Source organism: Penicillium oxalicum, chromosome VI (genome assembly GCF_001723175.1).
Source record: "Penicillium oxalicum strain HP7-1 chromosome VI, whole genome shotgun sequence".
Classification (NCBI taxonomy): domain Eukaryota; kingdom Fungi; phylum Ascomycota; class Eurotiomycetes; order Eurotiales; family Aspergillaceae; genus Penicillium; species Penicillium oxalicum.
Window position 1 is genome coordinate 610,306 of NC_064655.1, and position 24,297 is coordinate 634,602.

Consider the following 24,297-nt stretch of genomic DNA (forward strand, 5'->3'; position numbering starts at 1 on the left):
TTCTTGACTCATCTCAACCTCATCTCGCATTCCCCTCTTGCTTCTCCTCTTCTCCTCTCCATCCTCATAACCACCCAAATGTCCCGCCATCCTGACGTGGACCCCCTCCGCCGGGCCCATTATCCTCCACCCCCAGAGGCAGACCTCAGCCGCCAGGGACAATATCCTCCTCCACCGGACGATCGCTCGCGCGCGTACCCTTACGATCAGCACCACTATCCGGTAGGTCCATCAGTGATAAGTGGCCAACCTCGAGCTCGAGATGAGATCTGACGGATCGCTCGCTCCTAGTATCCTCCGCAGCAGCCATACCCTGCTCCTCCAGAGCACGACCGAGGATATTATCCACCTCCGTCCTCTGCGCAGTATCCAGTACCTCTGCCACCGCAAGCTCAACCACACATGGCTGCCATTCACCCTCACGCGCCGCAGGACTACCGGTTGCGCCGCCTCCGGGAGCTTACAGGCCCGATCCATACCAGCAACCCTCCCCCCCCAACAACAGCCCATGCCGTATCATGCTGCTGCTCCCCGCCAGCGAACAGCCATTGCCTGCCGGTACTGTCGGCGACGAAAGGTACGTTTATATAGCCCCTTCTTCTCCATCCTCGCCGACGATCACCCGGTCATGGCGGTCAGGCCATCACGGCCCCCATCATCAGAGACTGACAAGAGGTCTTGTGGAATAGATTCGCTGCTCCGGATTTGAAAACTCGCCTGATGGCAGATGCACCAACTGCCAGCGCTTCAACCAAGACTGCATGTTCACACCCGTTTCTTCACAAGCGCAGGCTTTCGTCCCCGCGCACGCTGCCTACCCTCACATGCGCCCCGGGAGCAACGTCAACGGTCAGCCTCCTCCTGGCACAATCCTTTACGGTGCCCATGGCCAGCCACTTCCTCCAAACACGGCTGTCCAAGGTCCCGAGACGACTCTTCCGCCACCTCAAGGCATGTACGCTGCCCACTATGGCCGACCGCCCGCGGACGGGCCCCCGGTGGCCCTTCCGCAGTCTATGCCTGACCCGGTAAGAAAAAGCAAATACTCAATCTCAAACTGGCGATTGACACGTAGACTGACCCTCAAGCTTGTTCACACTCCACAGAGACAGCGACGTGGATCTGGCACAGGGTTCGATTATCCGGAACCGGCCAACCTGGCTCCAGTGACGCCGGCCAGTTCGACCCCCGGCTACCAAACACACACCGCTCCTAGTCCTTACTACGGTCTCCCTCACGATCCGCGCACCTCACCGCAAGCTGCGTATGCCTATGAGCAACCCCGGCATTCAACGTCTCCTCATTCACCTTATGCGCCGATCAATGCTCCTCCTGCTGGCCAAACCCCGCCTCCAACCTCCACCCCCGGCGGGTCGCAGCGCGGCGGACTCAATGTGCGTGACATTCTGAATCACGGAGCGGATGGCGATTCACAAGGGCGCTCCAGCACGGACAGTGATATGCTCAATCAGCTAAACCGCCGGGGTCCTCGGTAGCTGCATCCGAGCATCTTCCTTTGATCGATTGGCAAGGGGGGCAGTTGCGCAGGACGCACGAGGAATATGGGGGTCTCTGGAGATATTGAGAAAAATCGAGTGCGGGTCACTTTGTTTTACTCAGTCTTCTCCATTGCCCACATTTGAACAGGTATCGAAAAGTGGTTTTTTTCCCCTTGGGAATACGAGTAACCGAGCTCGGCTGCTCTTTCTCTCTCTCCCTCTCTCCCTCTCTCTCTCTGTCTTGCTCTTCGGAGATCCGCGAGCTAAGACCGTACTTCTCCTGAAGTGTCAGGGTGGCTCTTCAACTTTGCTTCATTCAGCACATACAGCGCTTGTTTTTCTTTTTTCTTTTTATCTGCTACAAATCGGGCTTTGCTACATACCTGGCAGGTGCGACTTGCGGTACAGAAAGAGTCTCATTTGAGTTTCTCTGATTTGCAGGATTTGTGATATCCGGAATTCTTGATGACGGATGAAAGAAACATCGTTTGTCGCTCCCGCCTTGTCTGTGCTATATTGCACACTTTGCCTGGCAGCTGTGAGTCGCAAGGAACAAAGTCACCATGCAAGCCAGTTGAATTTGATTCTTCCGTTTCACTCGCGCCACGTTTAATCAACGACGGGGCATTTGTGATGCTCAATGTCAGCTGCTTGACTGCCTGTTTTGATCGCGTGCCCTTTTTATCTTGCCTCTCGATCTTTCTGGTCGGATTCTGATGAGACCGCGCCGATTTATTACGAAAGTCATTTCCAAATGATCGACCAATGAAACATGTCATTATCGCGCGGCTTTATCAGTTACTGTTTATTTTTGGATGAATTTCCTGGGGAAGGGGGCTTTTTGATATTTCTCGCATACCTTGTTTGAGTCGTTTTGTCAACATCGAGTTTTGGATTTGCACCACATCAGGAAGGCATCCTTAATATCCTTGTTTTCTTTATATAGTTTGGGAGGGAACCCTTCTGTTTGCGGCATAAAACCGGTCGGTGGCTCTGAGTTCTGTGTCTGTTTTTTTCCTCTTTGTTCGGTCCGTTTCACATTTTTCGTTCCTCGCGGGCAAATCTTTTTCAAGTTGGGTTTTTGGACTTTGCACGTTTAGTTATCTTGCTGGGAGGCTGTCTGATCATCTATTTCTCAAGTTTTTATGCACAATTTTTTCCTCTCCACCTATTTCACATCCGATCTCGTTCTGCATGGTCTCCACTGATATAATCTTCCAACGCACACGATGTAAACATCATGGTGTGATTTGAGGGGTGGAGCAGTCTTCGGGCTCAATCCGGTCTAGCCGGCGAAATCAAAGCCCGTTGAACAGCGCGACTCACCTTCTTGTGTACAAGGAGATCTTGACCTGTAATTGTCGGATGGATGTTGAGCTACCTCGGCCGGACGACCGGTTCAGGCCGGCTCTTTTCAAGCTAGTGCATGTGCAAACGTGATAGGACCGTATCTCTGGGTATCAGGCAGAGATTCGAATGATAATCAATCATTCATGGTATAAAGACTTGAGTGCATTCCACATGAATTGGAAGATTCCCCGGTCTCCAGCGACATCTACATGAAAAATCAGCTTTTCCCGTTCCCGTTTCCCTCTTCCTCAAATGACCCCAGTCCGCTGCTAACTAGTGTTTAGCAACCTTACAACCAGATCAACCCCGAGCGATTAATGAAAAACCGTCGGATTTTATATACTCTGGCGAAACCGCCAAGGATAGAGTTAATCCTCCCCCCTTTCTCCAGCAAACCAAGTGTAAAGCTAAGCCAGCGACCCGTACCCAAACCCTCAATCCCATCGTCAGATTTACTGAGTGACTTCCTCCATAATAGACTAGACTTCCCATAGGATAGACCTCCTGTACCTGATCCGGTCCACTGGGTCTTGTTAGTTTTTCATCGTTACAGAGACGTGCGGGCGCTTGCAACGCTAGGCAGGCCGTCATGGATGAATGACAAAATTCAAGTCCTTAGCGCGCATCTACGCTCGGGGTGAGCCAGCGGTATCACACTAATACAAGTCAAGGATAGGATAATTGTGACTTTTCAAGTGTGAGGATGAATTTGTATCCCAATTCTCGAGAACGAGGGCTAAGTGGCAGTCTACCTAAGAGATTCTGACAAAAGTCGTTGACAGATTGGTGGGTTCAGACGGGGAGAAAGAGAAAGAGAGAGGCATATTACTGTGCTTGGCGGTTTGGTCGATAACTGTGACCTGCTAGGGGCGTTTGATAGATCTACAGATCTAGAGGCAAGGAAGCAATCTGGAGGCGAGACGTCTGGATTAGGAAGTCTATCTCAGGAAGAAGGAAGAGGAAAGAGGGAAACCCTCTGAGCGAGAGAAAGTCCCTCAAGACACCTGACTGCTACTAGGTCGGCAAACATCTGGAGAGGGCAAACTCTCTCAGCGTTTGATAGAATAGAAAGACGGGTAAGCCACGGAACTAAACCAGGCAAAAGGGAGTGGCATTGAATTCGGGCATGAGATTTTTGAACACGCTGTCGATTAACTGGAGTGGATGAATTCGTTGCAAGGACTCAGCTAGCCTACTGGAGATACAGAAGGGGTGTAATACATTCGAATGTTGACAAAGAGTTGGACAGAGAGCGGGCGCAAAGGGGGTACAGGTAAGCGGGGGGAGAAAAAGCAAAGGTCGAGTGATGGCAACAAAACACTGTCAAAATACCTCTGAGCAATGGAAAAGCGATAAAATGAGTAAAGGAAGAGAAAGCGCCACGCAGTGAAGCACCTGATAGGCCGAATATCAGGACAATTGCAGAGTTCGGGGCTTGAAAAGCGACAAAGGAAATTTTCATATCTGGGGAAGAGACATAGCATGGCGTCGGACTGCAAGTTGGGTCAGAACTGGCATAGATGTGGCAAGCAACAAGATTTGAAAGTTGTGAATAGGACGTCGTGAAGATTGCGAGCAAGCCAGCGAGCTCAATTAGGGCAAATCTGGAAGACCGTCCAGAACACGAGCCATCTTCTTCGCTCGGATGGGGTCTTCAACGACAAGTCCTCGATTCTGCAGCATCAGGTACACGGTATCGACGACCTTGTTGAAGGAGGAGGCTGCACCCCGTTCTTGTTTGAACCGGACAAGACTAAGGTTGGCTTGGCGGCGGTTCTCAAGAACTGTGTAAAATTCAGCAACAAATTCGACTTCCCGAAGACGAAGGACTGCAACACCGTTAGCTTAACCAGTTCCACGGGAAATGAGAGAAAGAGACTGACAATTCGCTGCACCAACTCGGCCGTGAACAACACTGTTATTTTTGTCCAGATAGACATCTTCCATCCCATAGTCCTCCCATTCACGAAGCATCTTGTAAAGCTCCTTCCTCCCCTTGACTTTCGATGTATTGAGGGCAATGACTCGAGAAGCGGGTTTGATCTGAAAGACTCGAGCGAACCAATTCTGATTGGCAATCGAGTGGCGTTTGCTTTGAGGCGCGGTTACTGAATCAAGAGAACTTTCTTGATCAGGCAAATTATTGCAAAGCATTGCCGAATGTCGAGGCTCCTTCGACGTGGGCTTGGGACTCCCTTGAAGGGGTGTCAGTAGGGTCAGCCGATGGGGAAGACAGCTGAACATACCGGTATCAGTCTGGGACAAGGCTTTATCGGATTTCTTGTGCATGAGCTTCTTGAAAAACCCGCCTCCAAAGCGCTCGATGGAAGACTTGCGCGATGGACCTCGGGACTCCTCGCAAGGAGGAAGACCTGAAGGAATCTCTTGGCTGACAAGATCCTGAGGCGGGTTGATAGTCGCTGTGTCACTACCTAGAATTGGGGGCGCAGGATCCTTCACCAAAGGCACGGGTGCGTGATCAACCACCTGGGAACGATGCTTGAACCATGACCACTTCTTACCATCGGCTGATTTTGTCTTTGGAGAGACAGGGTCTTCCTGAATGGTGTCCAACCCGCCATGTGGTCGGCTCTGTCGAGAGCCCTGCGAGAACTGGCGACCAGACTCGGCGGTATCACTGTTGACAGGGTCTGAATCATTGATTTGCACTTTCTTACGTATCATCAGTGGCTTCACTTCCTCCATGGAAGGCAAAGAGCTGTGAGGCACCAGACGAATGGTGTTCTTGCCATTCTTGGTCTGGCCCAGAGTGCGAGATTTGGGCTTCTTTTGCAACTTCGGCATCGGGCTGTAATGCTCGCTTGGACCACGAACAGGACTTGCGAATTCCTCGCTGATCACAGGCAGGGATGTGTCTTCTGTCCCGCCGTTGTAAGTATCAACGAGAGTTGACGTGCTCGCTTCAAAATTTCGGACAGGCTGAGTCTGGCCTTTGTCAGCCTCAATCAAACGATCAAGGTGTCCGATCACACCAGACAAGTACGCCGGAATGGTGTCATTGCCGCCTGTACTGTGTTCAATCAGCTTGCGGCGGGTTTCGTTCAATTCCTGAATGCTAAATGATTGACCTTGCTCAAGCCGAACTTGCTCAGAAACACCTGAGTCCTCCTTTGCAGGAGCCAGTGATCGTTGCACTGGACTCGAAATGGACATTGGGGTTGCGGGGGTCTCGTAGCCGGTCACAGAGCTAGATACCCGAATCGTATTGAGGGAGCTACCATTGAAGGCTTCCTCACAGATCTTGCTGAGCTCATTCGACACTTTCCGAGCATCTTCGGTCCAGAATACATCGGACAATGCACCACTTCTTGTATTGCTTTGGATCCTGGGTTTGAGACCACCGCCCCGAACCACGGTTGGTTGTGCAGGTAGTGGGGGGCTACTAGGGATGTCGAGTGCATCGGCCATCAGTTGCAGGCTGGCAACGCTGGGAGACCGCTTGATGTCTGGCTCCCCTAGTTGCCGTGTCTGGCTAGTCCTGCGACGCTTTGGCTTTGCCGAGCCTTGGGATCTGTTTCGTATGTGGTGGAAGGAGACGTTTCGTCGATAGCTTGTCGATCGAGTGGAGAATCCCGGATGTCGTGAACTGGAGTGCGGTACCTTGGACGATTGAAGAGACCGCGTCGAGCTGTACTTATGTTTTCGCTTTTGCAGAACAGTGAACGGAGAAGCCCCTGCCTCACTGGCTTCCTCTAGTTCCTTTTCCTCCACGATGGAAGGTGGAGGCTTCACGGCCTGACTGGATTCTCTCAGCTCAGAGACAACCGGTGGTCTGTGAATTGTGATTTGGGCATATGACGCCTCCTTCCCCGGAGTCTTGACTTTTGGAGATCTGTAAGGATCATAGCTTTCGACACTGGCACAGGACTTTGGCTCAATCGTGGCACTCATGCGCCGATGAAGATCCTTAATGGCTGCCATTTGGGACTGTCTCTTCGACATGCTTCGTCCTCGCCGCACTTGGTCTCCTGGACGAGAAATGTGATGATAGTCACTGGCTGAGTATTCCAACGGCTGACCTTGATAGTTCTCTAGCTGCTCATCTCGGAACCTCACCAAGGCATTGTAAAACATTCTCTCATGTGTCGGCCTGGCGGACTGATTAGTTTTTGGAAAAGTATAAGAGATCACAAAGAGACCGGGACCTACTCGGAAGACAGCAGTCTTTGCACCAAATCATCAGGCTTGACCCCATGCCAAAGGGTTTGCAAATTTCGCAGAATATCAATGTCAACATCTTGGCGGGAGGTGACAGGGTTTCCACAATCCTTGACGGACAAAGGCGGCGGGGGGCCAACATAATGGTCGGCCATAGCATTGTGTAGCTGCTCGTACTTGGTGAGCAGTGGATGAAGCCAGATATCTTGCATCGTGATGCGATCTTCAGGCCGCTTTTGCAGGATTCTCTGGATCAGGTCTGCTGCCTCATCACTCAGCTCAGGTGGGATCATGTAATCCCCTCTCTTGACAAGACGCAGAGTGTTCGCTAGATCACCGCCATCGAATGGAAGATATCCAGTCAGCAGGGCATACAAAATGATACCACAGCTCCACATATCGGCCTTGTCACCGCGATACTTGCGTCCGTAGATGATCTCTGGCGCTGCGTAGTGGGGGCTGCCACAAGATGTGTTGAGCCAGTGTCCTGCGGGCTGCAGCGCGGCCATGCCAAAGTCCGCCAGCTTGACGTTATGGTTGGCATCAAGAAGAATATTCTCCGGCTTCAAATCTCGATGACAGATGTTGAACCGATGGCAATAGCCCAAGCCAGCAATAATCTGACGAAACAGACGGACCGCTTCTTCTTCGGGCAAGGGCCCATTATTGGAGACATAGTCAAAAAGTTCACCTCCTTCAACGTACTCGAGGACGAGATACCTATGATCAGTCAGTCGCAACCCAGAGCCAACTAATGACGGTCGTCTGTCTGATCGAGAGACTTACAGCTCTCCTCTGTTCTCCCAGACATCGTACAGACTAATCACATTAGGATGTTCAATCAACTTCATAATCACCACTTCTCGTTCAATACCACTCGGTATCTGTCGTGCACTCGGATTCCCCGGGAAATTGTTCACATTGCGGTCCATGGCGGCGATGCTCTCACTTTGCACCATGGCAGCCGACTTCTTTGATACAATCTTGATGGCGGCTGTCTGACCGGTCATGGCATGTTTTGCCAGTCTGACCCGTCCCGTGGCTCCCTTGCCAAGTGTTCGTCCGAGTTGCCATGGTCCGACATGTGTCTTTCGCTTGCCCTTGCCCGATAGTAACGAGGTAGCCGAAACGACGGAGTTGCGAACGGAATCAGAGTGAAAATCGGTCGCCACTGATTGCTGCCGGTTTGCCCTGTTGGTGCGTGGTGTTGATACTGGCGGACCAGGTGTGCATTCGCTTCCCTTCGAACGATACACATCTTCCATCTGAGCACCCGACGCATCCACGTTGCTGCCTCGGTTGTAGTTGGCCCGACTGGAGGCGTCGCTCAGTGGCTGACGCCTGCGATAGGTTTCTGGGTGGTCGGCCATAGTTCTTTTGGGCTTTTTTGAATCAGTTTTGTGGCACCCGGATCGCCTAGGGGACGTGGGTGGGATCGTCCGCGAAGTGAGGTGAGGTTGGAAGGTCGTTTGGATTTCTTAATTCAAATGAAGGCGGAGGGCATCCACGTCACGAGCTTCGAGTTGCGCCTTCCTCTCCAAGTCTGAGTGTGGATCTGACCAGCGACAAAATAGCAAACAGACTTGTCTTATTCGCGAACCAGCAGACTGGATTCCAGTGCTGAAGGATAGAATGAATGACTGCACTTATTCCGTTGAAGAGAACATCAACTCAAACAAAACACAAGTAATTAGAAGGAGTGATTATTGTAAATGAGCTCAACACCACATGGCTCAAGTCGATAAGAAGGAGAGGCAGTTCGTGAGGCGGAATGGCCTCGTCTGAACGAAAGTAGTCGACGTGAGCGTGGAAGATGTCGAAATTGCACCTGGCCGACCTTACGATAGAGAAATCCCGAGAGAAGATGTAGCCCCAAAGATCAAGGGTAGTAGTCGCATACCTACGCACGGTTGTTTGTGGAATGAAGACTTGAAAGGGAAAAGAAAACACACGAATTCTTGGATGTATTCAGGTTCGGAATGTAGAACCTTCGAGCTTCACAGCACGCCGTACGCGCTTCCTTGTTGGAACTTGCTACCAGCGTGGCTATAGTTCCAGGGTCCCCCCTTCAAACCTTTCTTGTTTTTTAAATGCCCTGAAATCATCTCCTGCTCTGAGTTCATTCATCTCAATTTTACATTCTATCTTAATCTTTCAGACTCAATTTTCTTCTAATAGACTATCTGGTTGCTTTCATCCAGCGGTGCTTCATACTCTCATGATGACAGCTCCATGCCCCAATCTGGTTGGGACTCACTGTGTGAACGTTGAGCGAAAGACAAGAGCTGTTTCCCATCCATTCATCCCCTCCCATCATGCTATTACTCCCATGGTCTGATCAAGAAATAGTCTTGATCTTGTCATTAAGTTTGAATGATAGAGGATTTAAAATAAACTGGCTGGGTACATTCCGACCTGGAGGGGATCGCGCCTCATCCCGCTCCGTTGGTGACAATCGGTGCTCTAAAGGGGCCAGCCCACATTACCATCGACATTCCACCTCCCTAGAGCCCCTATCATAGGTAACTCAAATGTGGTTGACTGGTGTCAAACTACTCATCGTTTCCACGCATAGTTGACCTTTTTGAGTGTCTCATCGTAATATTCGCGGTAAAATAGCGGGGCGTGGTTCCTATTGACCTAGCAGAGAGTTACAGATCATTGCACACGTACTGGAGATTTTCGCTTTTTCCAATTATATCGAGCCCCCGTCATGAATCTACGCATGATCCAATGTCTGTAAATAGCTGATTTAGGTGGATTACAAGCCACAAGTAGAAAATACCAGTAGAGCGATCTTTGTGTACTCTATAGGCCAGCCATTAGTCCATGGAGACTTCCGTTGACTGATAACAGCAACGTAGGTACAGGTCGCGAAAGACTGGTGAAGTAGTGTACTACTCTCCTCTCAACGTGAGAAGCACTCAAGGCATCACCAGCGGGGGCATATTATTGACTCTCAGCATTACTACTGACATGGATGATCGAATTGATCCTGATGGATGGCTTCAATTTGTCATCATTCAAATATTCAAATCCGGTGGTGATTCTCGTGCTGCAAAATGACGGCAACTTTTATCGGCACCATCAGTACGGGCAATATGTATTATTACTGATCAGGAAAATGACGGGAGGCCTTCATTCAAATCGCGTAGCGGCAGAGACAAGACTACCTAGTTATTACAGCTTCTGTGCCTGAAAAATGTAGGTTTCAATCCAAACTCAGAAGCCATGGAGGTTCCGACCGGAAGTATATTTCACAGATGTGCCTCGATAATCGCCAATGTACGGGCACTTTTTCTTGGCGCTGGAGCCAGAAACAGTAGTCCTCACTTCTCCATCGACTAGTAGGACTCCATTTACTTCCCAAGTATATATTCTCAATTTCTCAATGGAACTAAATCCCCCCAAACTAGCCAGAATTTTCAGCGCTGTACAAAAAACTGCATGTGGCTTCCCTCCCTAGAACCAACGTCTCCCATTATCTCCGGTCAATCCGAGGAAAACGTTGGGAACGGGCACTACCCATCTAATCCTCTCACATTAGGGCTGGGGTTTACCTGAAAGGATCAATCAAACCTAAGCAATTCATAGGTATAAGGTTATCACCCTCTGTGGGACATTGAAGTATCCATATACACGCGTAGCTCCAAGCGCCTGACTGAACTGGGAATTGAAGGTCTCTTGTCCCCGGCAAATCTTACTGTCATACCTCAAAGTCAATCACAGCTAGACCTCTATATCAGATCTCGAGTCCCGTTATCTAGCATGCTCACTCAAACCTGGCTTCCCAAGAATTAGTGCCATCTGACCAGCCTGGTTACCTATCTCATCTCATTACTGAATAAATCCACCCGAGGTGTGCGGGTAAAGCGTGCAAAAGGATGTCGATTCTCGAGAATTCGGGAACCCCTTGCATCAATACAGATGATCTTCACTGCAAAGTCCGTGCTAGGTTCTATTCCCCCGGCACTGATCAGGCACAAACAGAGGCCCCCTTCATGAATTGCCCAGTGAGAAGGGATAGACAGGCGCCAAGTTCAAGTCAAGGGTTCTTTGGGTTTCTTTCTCTCGTGACTACACGTGAAAAAATCTCTGTGAAATTCTGTGCAACACATGGAAATGACGTGAACAGTCAACAGATTGTCTGGAACATACTGTTTGTTATTTTTAGCCATGTTTGAGAGCCCTTTTCTGATGTCAATCGGGGTCCCTTCGTCCTTCACACATCCGCTGTGTAAGCCCCTTTCAAGGTTCTGTAGGAGGATTGAGTCCAGTACCTTGCTGAGGGGCACCGAGAGTCAGGCCGCAACATGAAGTGACTTCGCACCAGCGCTAGGACTCCGGAGATGTTGTCAATGTTGTGGACTCTCCCTACCACAAGATTTTCTAACGCGGCCCAAAGAATGATTAAATTCGATCATCTTGAGACTACTCCAGTACGTACATCGACATGATTTGTATATAATTTCCAGAATAAAAGAAAACAACCTTAACATCCAGCTTCAAGGGTCATAGTGGTAGCGAGACCTGCCACTATTTGAATTGAAGTCAAGATGAACATTGCCTAGCTAATCCAATATATAAGTGATGATTTGATCAGTACCAAATTGCCCATTCATCTGAGTATGTACTAGGGTAGCCCGTCTGTGGAGACGTGAGTGAACCCTGAAGTTGGTGGAGGGGGATCTTTGCAGAGTGCCGGACGTGCTGCCATATATGTCTCTGTCGGGTAGGATCGTCTTCGACATTATACCACCGGGGTTCCCGCCCCTCAACCTAGCATTCTCAGCCATAAAATAAATCAATAGTAGGCTCGACCTTGATCCGACCTACAGGATAAAGATTAAATGTCATGGATGAAATGAAGCCATCATAATGTGGTTCATTCGCTTCATCTCTGCCGTATCCTCAAAAGAAGTTAGGCCATCCATCATCCTGGCACGCCTCACATGGTCCCGCAACTTTCGGGAGCGTCCGACCCACGTAGATCATGTACTTGCGCCAAACCTGTGAGTAGGGCCTGAATCGTCTCTGGGTGACAATCACACACGGCTGTTGATCCGGTCGCTGTACGGCCTTGTCGCATTTGCCAATTCCGGTGACACATACATGGCCACAGCCAAACTGGCTGGAATGATCCATGACTATGAGATGACACATCATTAGTCGGTGGGCATTTGGAGGTTCTGCTTATGTAGCAGATCTGATAGCCTTGTACACGTTGTCGAGGGGGGAGCGGGTTCTTTTGGCACCGTGGTGTTTAATGGTAGATGGATATGTCGGTGAGTAATACACTCAAGTAGTAGAAAGGCGGGACGTGGTCTAGAAGTTGTTCATAGATCAGAAAAAGAGAATACTTGGCTGTGAGATCTGGATGTTTATATTATGTACTACAAGATTGGATGAAACCATTGAATAGGCATGCCGTAGTAGCTTGATATAATCTGAAATCCAGGGCGACCGGTTGCCGGCTCGTGGTTCTTTCACTGCCAACATAGAACAAGGCTGCCTGGGGTACGGTTTCCATGATCCATCCTCACACAAAGAGTGACAATGGACAAAGCAATTGGTAGTCTCGAGGGTGCTGCCCAGGTGAATTATCGGCGGTTGAGGGTCGCTACTGCTCCCGAGTCCAGACTCGCTCGTATTCACATCTCTCATTGTCTTGTCTAGAGCCAACTGAACAAGGTCAGAGGAAGAGAGAATGAACAGCCCTTTTAGACTTGAGAGGTCTGCCTTTCCCTGTCATACACTTGGGCGTCTCTCATTGTCTCATCTGCAAATTTCAATCATTCCCTGTCGACTGTCCACCAGGAATGGAGAGCAGACCGGTGCTTTGTCCCAAGGTAAACGAGCATGTAGGAAAAAGGAACACAAACCAATCCCAGCGTGAGGGGAGGGAGCAGACGTGGAAGCCTTACAAGCCAGGCTACACAGCGTCCCGGTCCGCATGACACCACGTGACTCATGCGGCTTATGCATCCCCTTGTGGTTTCCATTCGCTGCCACATTTCCTAGCGGTCTGGACTGGATCTGGACATCATCGACGACAAGGCTGGAGGACTCGCAGGCCGGGATCGTTGGAAACCATGGGAGGAGTCATCAACTGATCACCCATGAGTGATTCTGAATAAGATAGACTGTACCAGACTGGAGAAAATAATAAGAGACGAGGTCTGACTGGAGCCTTGACATAGCACATCGGCCTGCGAGACCTCGACACTGTCCGCATCGCAAGCTTATGGCTGGCGCCCAGAATCCTCAAGATTGCTCAGAGGCCGGTCCTGAACGGTCTTCATCAGTCAGCGACCCAGCGGTCAAGGTTCTCGCCGGGCGATTTTGCTAATCCATGCGGTTCGGTATCTTTCTTCTTCGGATCACCTTATGGATCGGACCCAACGGCTCTCCGGGACGTGATTTGTCTAGCGGGATTTCTTGTCTGATCACTTTCGCACGATAACTCCACCGTGCCCACTCTTATTCGTCATATGCGTTTCTATTCCCGAAGGCTGTTGTTTCGCCGCCAGTCCTCGCGGAATATTAAAGCCGCGGATTGCCCCTCGTTCTCTTATCAATTCATCCCCCAATCTCGACTATCACTCCGAGTCTCTGATCTTCTATCCTCTCTCTCTCTTCTCTTCACCAATCAATCTTGCAAACATGTCTCTCAAGGCCGGTGACAGCTTCCCCCAGGACGTGACCTTCTCGTATGTGCTACCACCCGAAAAATTGCCTTGTTGTACTCTCTTCTTTTCACTCCCCCCCCTCCCTCTTCCCTCCCGTCTTGTGCTTAGCCTCCTCCAATTCTTGCCTTTCCATCTCGTCGTGGACCGACTGGTTTACTGATCCATCATTCAACAGCTACATCCCGTGGGCGGAGGAGTCCAGCGAGATCACCTCCTGCGGTATCCCCATCAACTACCACGCCTCCAAGGAGTGGGCTGACAAGAAGGTCATCCTCTTCGCTCTGCCCGGTTCGTGACTCCCTCGAAGATTGTCCTCACCCCCCTCTTCCTATCTTCTGTTTCTCCTCTGGTGCCTTGGTGATGCAACTGGTTGAAGGCGGAAGGTGGACAGTGACCGTCATGTATTCTCCTGCTGACTCTAGTTGAAATTGCAGGTGCTTTCACCCCCGTCTGCTCTGCCAACCACGTCCCCGAGTACATCCAGAAGCTCCCTGAGATCCGTGCCAAGGGTGTCGACGTCGTTGCCGTCCTCGCTTACAACGATGCCTACGTGATGAGCGCCTGGGGCAAGGCCAACGGCGTCACCGGTGACGACATTGTATGTTGTCCCCCTTCTACTTCCTTCTCGATCTTGAATCATTTCCCTTTACATGTAATATCTTCTTCATGCTGACATCAAATTCCCCTCTTCAGCTGTTCCTCTCCGACCCCGAGGCCAAGTTCTCCAAGAGCATTGGCTGGGCTGATGCTGAGGGCCGTACCTACCGCTACGCCATCGTCATCGACCACGGCAAGGTCACCTACGCCGCCAAGGAGGCTGCTAAGAATGTCCTGGAGGTCACCTCTGCCGACCACGTCTACAAGCAGCTGTAAGCGTGTGTTGGGCGGGATGATCAGTCCTCCTTCTCATCCTTTCTCTCGTTCTCCCTCTTCCCTACCTTTCTTCCCCTCCCACTCGGTCGACCGCTTTCCACGACTTGGCGCACACATAGAGCTCTCAATGGGCATAGATTATTAGATGGGCGCATTTGATTATTGACCAATTCGTGCATCTTGCATCCCCACCCCCCCTCCTTTCTCTCTCTCATTTTTTACACCCCCTTCCCAACCCTGTGTGCCATGTTGCCTGGTTTGCGTCGACTATCATAGATTAGAAATACATCATCACGAAGCTATGACGAAACTCGAATGATCTTGCCTCTGATAATATCAACTCCGTAACCTACTAGGTACGTCGCAGTAGATACCGCTACATGTACCATATATATCACCACTCTACAAGCACCCGATGTACTCCCGCCTGCGTCCATAAAAAGTACTCTCCATACACCTACTCGATCCTTGATAGACAGAGTATATATACGTAGTAATACGTAGTATCTAGGATACTCCTACACCCTAACATGTCATTTCACCCCTCTCACCATAGAACAATGTAACAATGTATCCCTAATATGTTAGAGATAGAGAGTAGAGACCATCCATACTCTCCTCCCGTCAACACCTGATTGGCGACGCATCTTCCCACTAGACGTGCCCTCCATAAGGTTGCCGAGAACAGGTCAAAGCAATCCCCCCCCCCCCCCCCCCCCCCCGGGCCTCCCGCTAGTCAGACATGCTAACCGACCACTTTCCGATCAGGGATCAGGGTCCGAGGTGGACATGCCATGTTCGGCTGGTGGGGGGGGGGAAGGAAAGGAGGAACGTATAGAGGAGATTTTTCGGGAATGGTGGGTGGGGTCTATTAGGATCCATGTGGTGTGTACTGGGCTGATTGGGGTAGGTACTACGAGATGATGGTGTCTTTGTAATCATATATCACTGGGGTGAGTAGACAGGTGGTTAGGCACTGCTGTTGAATTATTTTTAATTCTAGGAACGGATGTTCTTGATATGCAAAAAAAACACTGCTGCTAGAGACTAGATATAGCTGTGTAGAAAGACTCATTCATCGATGCAATTGTGGTATAAAGCGGGAGTTACTGGGATATTCCAAACGCCAAAGTAAAGCCATCAGAAAGAAAGAAAAGAAAGAGGGGAGGGAGGAAAAAGGAAAGAAAAGGTTGACAAGAGGGATCATTGCACAGGTTTAATCATCGGCACGATTGTCAGAGACGGTGCATCAAAGTCATTTCCCTCGACTCTTGGGCGCCGCAATGGCAACCGACCGATTCTTCTTGCGATCGTCCTTGGATCGCAAGCCTTGACTCAACCCACCGCCCATGCCCCTGGCGAGAGATGCAAAGGGCGAGGATTCCTGCCACACATCCAGATCAACCTGCGGCTGGATGGCACCACCCTTGGCAACGGGGGAGTTGCGACCGCTGGATTCGCGGCCAGATAAGGGTTCTGATTGACGACGCCGATGCGCCTTCTCCCGCATCGCCAGGCGCCGTTGAGCCGCCTCAACTTCCGGGCCATCTGAATGCACTCGAGATGTCGTGGGAGGGTCGCACACGGGCATGGGCGCTTGGACCATCACAAAATCGGAACACTGGCAGCCGCAACCGCGAGGGCACGTGGGAAGCGTGAGTGAAGCTAAGGGTGATGGTGTGGGATTCCCGCGCCGATTGATTGGGCTGGAGAACCAGCGACGGTGGCAAGGGAAGCAGCTCGCGTGGCCACAGCCCAAACACGGCACCAGCATCGTGTCGGGGACTTCACCGCAAATGACGCAAGAAGTCCGAGTGGGAAGCGGATAGCGAGGTTTGCAATTGGAGCATTTCAAGAGAGTCTTCTTCGCTCGACGGGATCGCTTATTGGGTGTCTCGGGCATGATGGAAGGAGCAAAAATGGAAGATTTTTGAGCATGACCGCAGTTCGTACAGTGGCGCTGGAGATCCAGGCCCTGGAGCGCCTGCGGCAATTGTTCAGTCGGGGTCACCTCGGGCAGGGAAGGAGTCGGAGTGGGCTGTTGGGCGCTGTGATAACGGCTGTTTTTCGGATCATCCTCCAGGGCAGAAAAGATCGCCCCGATTTTCAACATCTCACTCCGCTGCAGGTGCAACCCCCATGTCGATAGGAGTTCAGCATACGCAGCGCGGTACGAATGGTACAACTGAAACTTGTTTCGATCCAGTAAAGATTCCGAGGCAGCGTGAGCATGACTATCAAACGCAGTTTGATTCTTGAGCGTGACCTTGGAGCGGACGGCGGGCTTCACTCGTTGAGGTGGGCGTTCGCTGTCAGTCTCGGACGATGCCTGTTGGCAAGTTAGCAGGGAGGATCACGGCGAAAGAAACAAGCCGTTCAAACACGGGACACATAACATACCGCCGGTGCACTAGTCACGCCAGAACTCTGCCGAATGATTGACTTCTTCTTGCTGAAAGTACTGGTAGGCGGAGATGTGGAGGATGGCCCAAAGGTGAATGAGCGCGAGAACGATGACGCGAGTGCGGACCCAAAGCCGGACCCGCTTCGTGGCTGGGATTGCTGTTCAGGGGAGGCTGCAATGGAAACGTTGTGACTCGGAGCCTTTCGGTCACTCGAGATACCTTGTGGGCGAGATGTCATGGGTGGGGTGGTCCCGGTCGAGAAAGGAGGAGTGGACTCCAATCGCCAAGTCTCACCGGAGGAACGCGCCGACGGTTGAGGCGCAAGGTGTTGGAGGTGTTGGGACTCGCGAGGGAACGATGAAGCCGGAGTAGCAGCTACAGACTTGATGTTTTGTATGGTGGAAGCAACCGAAGAAAAGTCCAGCGAGAATGCTGCTTGCTCTTCAAGGCGAGGCTCCGATCTTTTCTGGGCTTCAGCTTGCTGACTTGGTCCGAGCAGTACACAAGAAAGCATGGCCACCATTTGAACATCCCCAATGCGTTCAAAATGATCGAATAGAGCAGGAATCAGCCAGTGGCTTCCCATGGGATGATTGCCCCATCGAATCACACTGCCCGCGACCTCTCTGTATAGCTTGCCTTTCTCGGATAAAGGCGTGGCCAAAACTCCATCAGCGCCCTTTAGTAGCCGGGCTGATCCCACTGGCATGTCTCCCGACGACAGCTGCGTCTGGTGAGCCTGCAATACCAGTTTCACAAGACCCCAGATCTGAGCCAACTCGAAGCATCCAGCATCCAAGGCAACGGCAGCATTGTGGGCACATGCGTCTGTTCCTTGGCCGCAAACCCGATACTTGCTGGCCAGCTCCCGCTTCACAGGCAACAGATCGTTGAGATCGTGAATCGAAACCACATTTCGAGGGTTCTCGGATGCTTTGGTTGCGACGACCCCTCCAATCGATCGCTGAGAATTGTCCGTCGACCTTGGTCTATAAACCCCCGTGCTACCGGCGCTGCGCCAGGTTTGAGATTCTTGAAAGCGCGCCGGTAAACCTGAAATGATATCCGATGATCCCGAAGAGCTCGAGGTCTCGGAGTATGAGTCGTCAGAGTAGTCCGATGCACCATCGTCAGTGCTCGCCACGGTGCCTGTCACGCGCGGGCCCGGGGAGCTCGTCTGCAACCTCCCAAAGCCTTCAAAAACCTTGTCTGATCTGGATAGGCGGCTCATTTCTTTGAACCCGATGCTTTCAAACAGCTCGATCGATTTGTCCTTTTTGGGAGGGAAGAAGCAGACGAGGCGGCCATCGTTGGCCCACAATGCGCCGCAGGCCTTGGCCACAGGCACCATCACATTGGCGTTGACGGGTCGAAGCATATCCGAGCTCATCCCTAATTCTTGACTTTGAGTCATACCCACTTCGTCTTCATCGCTGGATTCCCCCTCCAGCTCGCCGCCGACGGGTGATTTGACATTTTCACCCGTCTCGCCCAAAATCCAGGCGATACTATCCTCGAGACTGCTCTCGCCCAGGAGATAGCGCACGGCACCTTCCAAGCAGCCCCGTTTCTTGGACATGAAAGTCTCGGCTATTGTTCTTAAATCTCCTCTGAGCTTCTGAGACAGCTCATCTGTCACAGCCGCCGTCTTTTGAAAGTTGAACGTGGGAATGGCTGTCTTCGGATAGCTGACGGGGAACTTGATGTCAACCTTGAGAAAGAGAGATGAACCATCCCCGCCCCAGGGACCGTTCAGCGATATCGAAATCTTTCTCTGTCGTACGTCAACCGACTCAAATGCAACTTTGGTGAATTTCTCCCCTACGTGGCTGATTTCATCGCCCAGCGTCTCAATGTCCCAGCCGGAAATCTTCACCCCGCGCATCCACGCGATCGGGTTAGTGTCAGCACGCAAGTTTGAACGCGGCTGCATCCCCATGCGAGTGTCTACCGGGTTATGCGACCACGGCCTGGCATGTGAGACCGAGATGGCGTTCATTCCCGGACTACCGGGATACGGAGTACTCGCATGATTTGGACTGACTGAAGAAACACAATCAGTTTCTTCAACATCCAAATCTGAGTTGACGTCCCTGAAGCTTCGATAAACCGCACCTAAACGTGTCACATGGCGCGTTGATATAAAGGACTTTCCTTTTTCATACCCGACCCGAGACAGGATTTCGGGGTCTACTCTGTGCAGACGCAGCTCGCGGTCGGTTCCCCAAGTGACAAGTTGAAACTCCCGATTGTCGACACCGTCCACGACACCTCCACGTGGGCGCCACAGAAACTCCTTCACTTGGCCCTTGTGCCCTGGGAAGCTGTGGACAAGAGGCAGATCATCCTCCGGGTTGCTCCCCTCGCCTGCTCGTCGGCTGTAGAGGTGCAGGTCACTGTTGCCTCTTTGCGGCATCGCTAGTACTCCCCATCCAAAGGGTGTATTCCGAGCTCGCCACACCGGAAATGGCGTACGAATCAACTTCTCTGGAACTTCCGTATCTGTCGTGTAATCCCAGAATTTGATGGTCTTGTCCAACGAGCATGTGGCAAGAGCGCCTCGCCTTACGCGGTTCCAATCCACACCGTAGATCTTGGTGTCGTGAGCTTCGATCGATTTGATCGGGTAGGCGCCCATTCTGTCATCCCAGATGCGCAGATAACGATCGTGCGAGCTTGCAATCACATGCGGATCCTGTCGATTCCATTTGACTTGCGTGGCGCCAGTAAACCAGTCCGAAAAGGAAATGACAGGCCTAGAAGGAGTGCGTAAATCCCAGCAATGAACAAAGCTGTCGACCGCGCAAGTGGCCAGAACGTCGGGATGGAAGGCGGACCAATTGATGTCGGTAATGGCTCGTGAGTGAGCATGCAAGACATATTGGATTGAATTTTGCCATGTTTTCGTGGCCAGATTCCAGACCAGAGCCTTTTGATTGGAAGTGCTGACCACCCAGTAGTCACGCGAAGCAAAGGGCGACCATTGCACATCAGCGACCTCCCAGGGAGTGTGGTGAGGAAGATATCGCGGTGGAGAATACGGAGAATCCAGGTCGATGACATGGAGACCCTCCTTGGATGCCAGGACTACATCACGTCCACAGGGAGATATGGACATGGAACCAACCGGCTGTTCCACATGAAAGGAACTGTCCTCATCGAACGTCGGACTTTCAAAGGCCGACGTGAGTGGCCGAGGCTCCATCGAGCTTGACATCGTGACAGCGGGGATCGGCCGTCCCGACCACGACAGGCCTTTACGAGATGGCCAGGTCTTCCAGCCGTAGTGCCGATCTGTCCAAGAGTTTTGACCCCTGTTCTTTCATTACATGGGAGCACACAACATGTCTTGATCTCAGTATCTCGCGTGCCCAAGGAAAGCCAGGCGCGATAACGGAACGGAGGGCTGTGGCTGGGGCTGTGGCGCAACTGTATCCACCTGAGGAGCAGCACGGCAGCTACGGCCATCCGCAGAACCCCGCGATGCAGTGCCCCTCGGCCGCTTCCTGGACGTTCTGTTGTTGACTCGGATTTCAGACCCATCAAAGTCCCCGTTGGACCCTCCCAAGCCTCGAGTCGAAGACTTGACACCATTCCAAACACTTTCTTGCCATTCATCCCGCAGGTATCGCTATCCACCGTACCACGGGCTTTCTTCTTGTCTCCCTCTCTCTCCTCTCAGTCATCCTTCGTCTTCCGCATAAATAAATCCAGCATGGCTTTGCCCAAGCGCATTATCAAAGAGACGGAACGTCTCATGGCAGAGCCGTAAGAACACTCGTGAAGCTGTCCTCGTAACTCTGCATGTACCGCGACTGACTCGATCGTCTTCACATGGGTGATAGTGTTCCCGGAATTAATGCCGTTCCCCATGAAGATAACTTGCGATACTTTGATGTCTCCATTCACGGTCCCGCCCAATCTCCATATGAGGGTATGTTCACCTGGAACACATTCACTCTTTCGTCCCAAATACTCACGAAAAGCACTAGGTGGCATTTTCCGCCTGGAGCTGTTCTTGCCCGATGATTATCCCATGACTCCGCCCAAGATTCGTTTCCTGACCAAAATCTATCACCCCAATATTGATCGTCTGGGCCGCATTTGCTTGGACGTTCTGAAGAGTAAGAATACCCTGTGCCCTGTGCCTGGCCGATAATTGAATTGCTTTGATTTTGACCGTTTTTGTTATTCTTTGCTGTTACAGACAACTGGTCGCCTGCTCTCCAAATTCGCACGATCCTGCTCTCCATCCAGGCACTACTCGGTGCTCCCAACCCCGATGACCCCCTTGCCAACGACGTTGCCCAGCGCTGGAAAGATGATGAGCCGGCAGCCATTCAGACAGCCAAGGAGTGGACCCGTACACATGCTATGGCTTAGATGAAATAAAATTTCTACGTGACCACGATCAAAAGACACCGAAATCAGAGTCATCCAGGGCCTGAAGAACTGTCGGATAGGAACAAGTCTGGTCGTATCCTCACGCACCGGTCTGGCTTTTTCTTCTTTCCCATAAGCCCATAAGTGATTCATGTATACCTCCATGGCGTGGAATTGTAGGCCCACTGCGCTCAGTCGACACACGAGATACACTTCTTGTGCGGGAGAGATTGGTAGTAGTCATGTCGATTGCAGAGCGTCGCAGTCCATGGATTGATGATAAGCCTTTCAGACTCGAGGGATTAATTCACTAGTTCACACACGTACTCCTGCATTTTTTACATCATTACTAAATACCTTGTTGTTCGACACACCGTGAGAGCATTATCAATCTCATCAAAGTATTCATGAACGATAAGGATATCTACCGGACTGTCGCGCGAACCTACACTCCGAACCACTAAGCTGTACACGTATGTGACCGAGAAATTGGTACCTGAGGCCTGGATTGCAGAGTGACTATATAGCTGTTGCTCGTCTATCTTACCAAAGGTATATGTACAGTAGAGCCGTCCTTGTTCAGACTGAAGGCTGAGGCTAGCGGGTTGACTTTTGAGCAATCCATTCACCCAAAGGCAGGAATGCGATGCATTATCATAGCAAAACATGACCATTGAGCCGCAGGCTTTTCTTCGAAAGAGATTACGACCTATTGAGTGACTTGATTGCTCACCAGTCGTCATTGTCATCTTTCTCATCATCTATGTCAAAGAATCAGTACCGAGCTGGTGATGCGGAATTGAGGCCAAAGAACTTACCACTGCCACTGACTCGCTGTTTTCTCTTATTGAGGGCATCTTGTAAAGCACCGGCAAGACCACCTTGGGGAGCACCACCGGAGCTTGATGCCGCCGCTGACGATTCAGCCGCACCGCCGGGCACCATGGCTGCGCTACGGTCCTTCTTCTCAGAGTCCTTGACCTTGCGAAGGCCACCACCACCAACGCCACCGGTACCACGAATGGCTGCAAGAAGATCATCTCTTCCACCAGTAGTCGGAGGCAATGGCGGAGCTCCACCAGCAGGAGCTGGGGGTGGAGGGGGTCCTCCTGCACCACCGGAGGGAGGTGGTGGCGGAGGAGGAACTCCTGGTCCAGCACGATTGGGAGGCGGTGGTGGTGGAGGTATAGATGCCCCGCCAGGAGGAGGTGGAGGTGGCATGGAAGGCCCGCCTCGACCTGGTGGTGGTGGAGGAGGGGCAGGAGGAGCAGCAGCTGGACCTCGCGGGGGTGGAGGAGGGGGACCAGGCGCAGAAGGAGCAACTGATGAGGGGCGAGGTCCTGGCGGAGGAGGCGGAGGCGGGGGAGGAGGAACGGAGCTTCGGGCTGGTGGTGGTGGAGGGAGTCCGAATTGTGGTGCACCATTGGGAACTTTCGGTGGCAGCTGAGGCGGTGCTGCTGGGCTAGACGTACGAGGCGGCGGTGGTGGAGGACCGCCAGGCACTGGGCTGCGGCTCGGCGGTGCCGGCGGAGCGGAGACTTTGCGATCGCCCGTAAATGGGGGGGGTACTCCAAACCGGCTCGTAGGCTGGCTCGGCGCCTCGTCCATCGGTGTCTTGGGAGGTCGGGGAGGAGGGGGAGGGCCCGGTGTAACGCTCGAGGTCGCGCGTGGTCGTCGTGGCGGAGCAGGCCCCGCGGGCTCCGCATATTTGCCCGCATCTGCAATCGGAGGAGGTGCGCGGAATATCCGAGTGGGTGCTGGGGGCGGAGAGGGTTCGCGAGGAGGCGCGGCTGGTTCCTCTGCCGCATCGGAGCGGCTCTTCCTTGACGGCGGAGGTGGAGGAGGTGGTCCCCGTCGACTTGCCGAGCTCGTGCCTGTATCTTGAGGCGCCAGAGAGGTCATCTTGGGTGCTGGTGCACCCGGTGGAGGTGGTGGAGGCGCTCGCGGTTTCTCGTGATCACTCGTCGCCGGGGACGGCTGAGCAGCGGTTTGCTTCTGGGCGATCCAGGACTTGATGAATTCAGAATTGTCGGCGATCTGGTCTTCAGTGATACCCATTTGCAGTAACTCGTCAAGAAGACCCTTCTGGGTGGGGTCATTGATATCGAACGGCAAGTTCCCTTTGGCTGACGGTGCGCTAGGGGTCAGCACGGGGGGTGGGCCAACGGGTATTGATGGCGCTGGAGCCGGGACTGGAGCTGGGGAAGGCACAGCACTTGGAGCTGGGCTTGAACGATGCAACAGACTGCCGAAGATTGATCGTCCAATCCCCTTGCCGTTTGTCACAGGCGCAGGTCCTTGTCCTCGAGAAGACGCGAAAGGCGTTTTGCTGGTCTCTTTGCTCGCGTGCTTCTCACGCTCCATGACCTTCTTGATGAATGTTTTTGCTTCTTTTTCATCGGCGAATGAAAGGCCTGCCAAGCAATCCTCCAGCTCGAAGGTGTGAAAGAAAGTCCGATCTTGGTTGTAACTGAAATTGTCGTAGATTTCCTGGTCCCATATGACACCCTTTCCTGTAGGCTGCACCGTCCAGTGTCAGTATGAAGGAACGAGGGAGAGACTCTCAACCAACCCGGGAGCTTGGCTCTTACCGAGACGTCGACGATTTTCAACCAAAAAGTCCGGCCAACAAGATCGTTGCAAAGCACTACGGCGCCCTGGACGCCGGTATAAGTCCATCGTTGAGGGTCAGGGTATGCCACGTAGAGTCGCGCGACAGCTACTGCGAGGATCTTGTTGGCAGGCTTGGGCACCTGTCGCTTGACAGTTTCCTTGTCGGCATCAGTCAGAATGGACGGCATGATGAATCAAAAATGACCCGAGATTGACTGATCAGGAGTCTTGAATTGTGAAACTGCGGCTCGATTTGAGGTGGTTTGAGGCGCATGACAGCCGGGTCGGAGGGCGGCGGTTGGATGC

General features: G+C 52.1%; 7 protein-coding genes across 7 annotated transcripts; 3 read left to right on the plus strand and 4 right to left on the minus strand.

Annotated features, from left to right (window-relative positions):
* Nucleotides 1-78: 78 nt before the first annotated feature.
* On the plus strand, nt 79-1,496 carry POX_f07517 (uncharacterized protein; the record flags this gene model as incomplete). Its single annotated transcript, XM_050116312.1, has 4 exons — nt 79-194; nt 292-577; nt 690-1,028; nt 1,089-1,496. 4 exons carry the CDS (start codon nt 79-81, stop codon nt 1,494-1,496), a joined length of 1,149 nt encoding a protein of 382 aa, XP_049966451.1.
* Nucleotides 1,497-1,915: 419 nt separating this feature from the next.
* Nucleotides 1,916-2,278, minus strand: POX_f07518 (uncharacterized protein; the record flags this gene model as incomplete). The annotated part of the gene is made up of 1 exon (XM_050116313.1): nt 1,916-2,278. One exon carries the CDS (start codon nt 2,276-2,278, stop codon nt 1,916-1,918), a length of 363 nt encoding a protein of 120 aa, XP_049966452.1.
* A 2,164-nt stretch (nt 2,279-4,442) lies between these two features.
* On the minus strand, nt 4,443-8,398 carry POX_f07519 (uncharacterized protein; the record flags this gene model as incomplete). Its single annotated transcript, XM_050116314.1, has 5 exons — nt 4,443-4,678; nt 4,733-5,044; nt 5,096-6,960; nt 7,020-7,748; nt 7,815-8,398. The coding sequence occupies 5 exons, from the start codon at nt 8,396-8,398 to the stop codon at nt 4,443-4,445; spliced, it is 3,726 nt and encodes a 1,241-aa protein (XP_049966453.1).
* Nucleotides 8,399-13,691: 5,293 nt separating this feature from the next.
* On the plus strand, nt 13,692-14,590 carry POX_f07520 (Peroxiredoxin Pen c 3; the record flags this gene model as incomplete). The annotated part of the gene is made up of 4 exons (XM_050116315.1): nt 13,692-13,738; nt 13,893-14,005; nt 14,152-14,315; nt 14,411-14,590. 4 exons carry the CDS (start codon nt 13,692-13,694, stop codon nt 14,588-14,590), a joined length of 504 nt encoding a protein of 167 aa, XP_049966454.1.
* Nucleotides 14,591-15,845: 1,255 nt separating this feature from the next.
* On the minus strand, nt 15,846-20,212 carry POX_f07521 (uncharacterized protein; the record flags this gene model as incomplete). Its single annotated transcript, XM_050116316.1, has 2 exons — nt 15,846-16,919; nt 16,991-20,212. 2 exons carry the CDS (start codon nt 20,210-20,212, stop codon nt 15,846-15,848), a joined length of 4,296 nt encoding a protein of 1,431 aa, XP_049966455.1.
* A 498-nt stretch (nt 20,213-20,710) lies between these two features.
* POX_f07522 (Ubiquitin-conjugating enzyme E2 N) lies at nt 20,711-21,378 on the plus strand (the record flags this gene model as incomplete). Its single annotated transcript, XM_050116317.1, has 4 exons — nt 20,711-20,763; nt 20,841-20,929; nt 20,988-21,119; nt 21,203-21,378. The coding sequence occupies 4 exons, from the start codon at nt 20,711-20,713 to the stop codon at nt 21,376-21,378; spliced, it is 450 nt and encodes a 149-aa protein (XP_049966456.1).
* A 729-nt stretch (nt 21,379-22,107) lies between these two features.
* On the minus strand, nt 22,108-24,179 carry POX_f07523 (uncharacterized protein; the record flags this gene model as incomplete). The annotated part of the gene is made up of 3 exons (XM_050116318.1): nt 22,108-22,139; nt 22,197-23,898; nt 23,970-24,179. The coding sequence occupies 3 exons, from the start codon at nt 24,177-24,179 to the stop codon at nt 22,108-22,110; spliced, it is 1,944 nt and encodes a 647-aa protein (XP_049966457.1).
* Nucleotides 24,180-24,297: the final 118 nt, after the last annotated feature.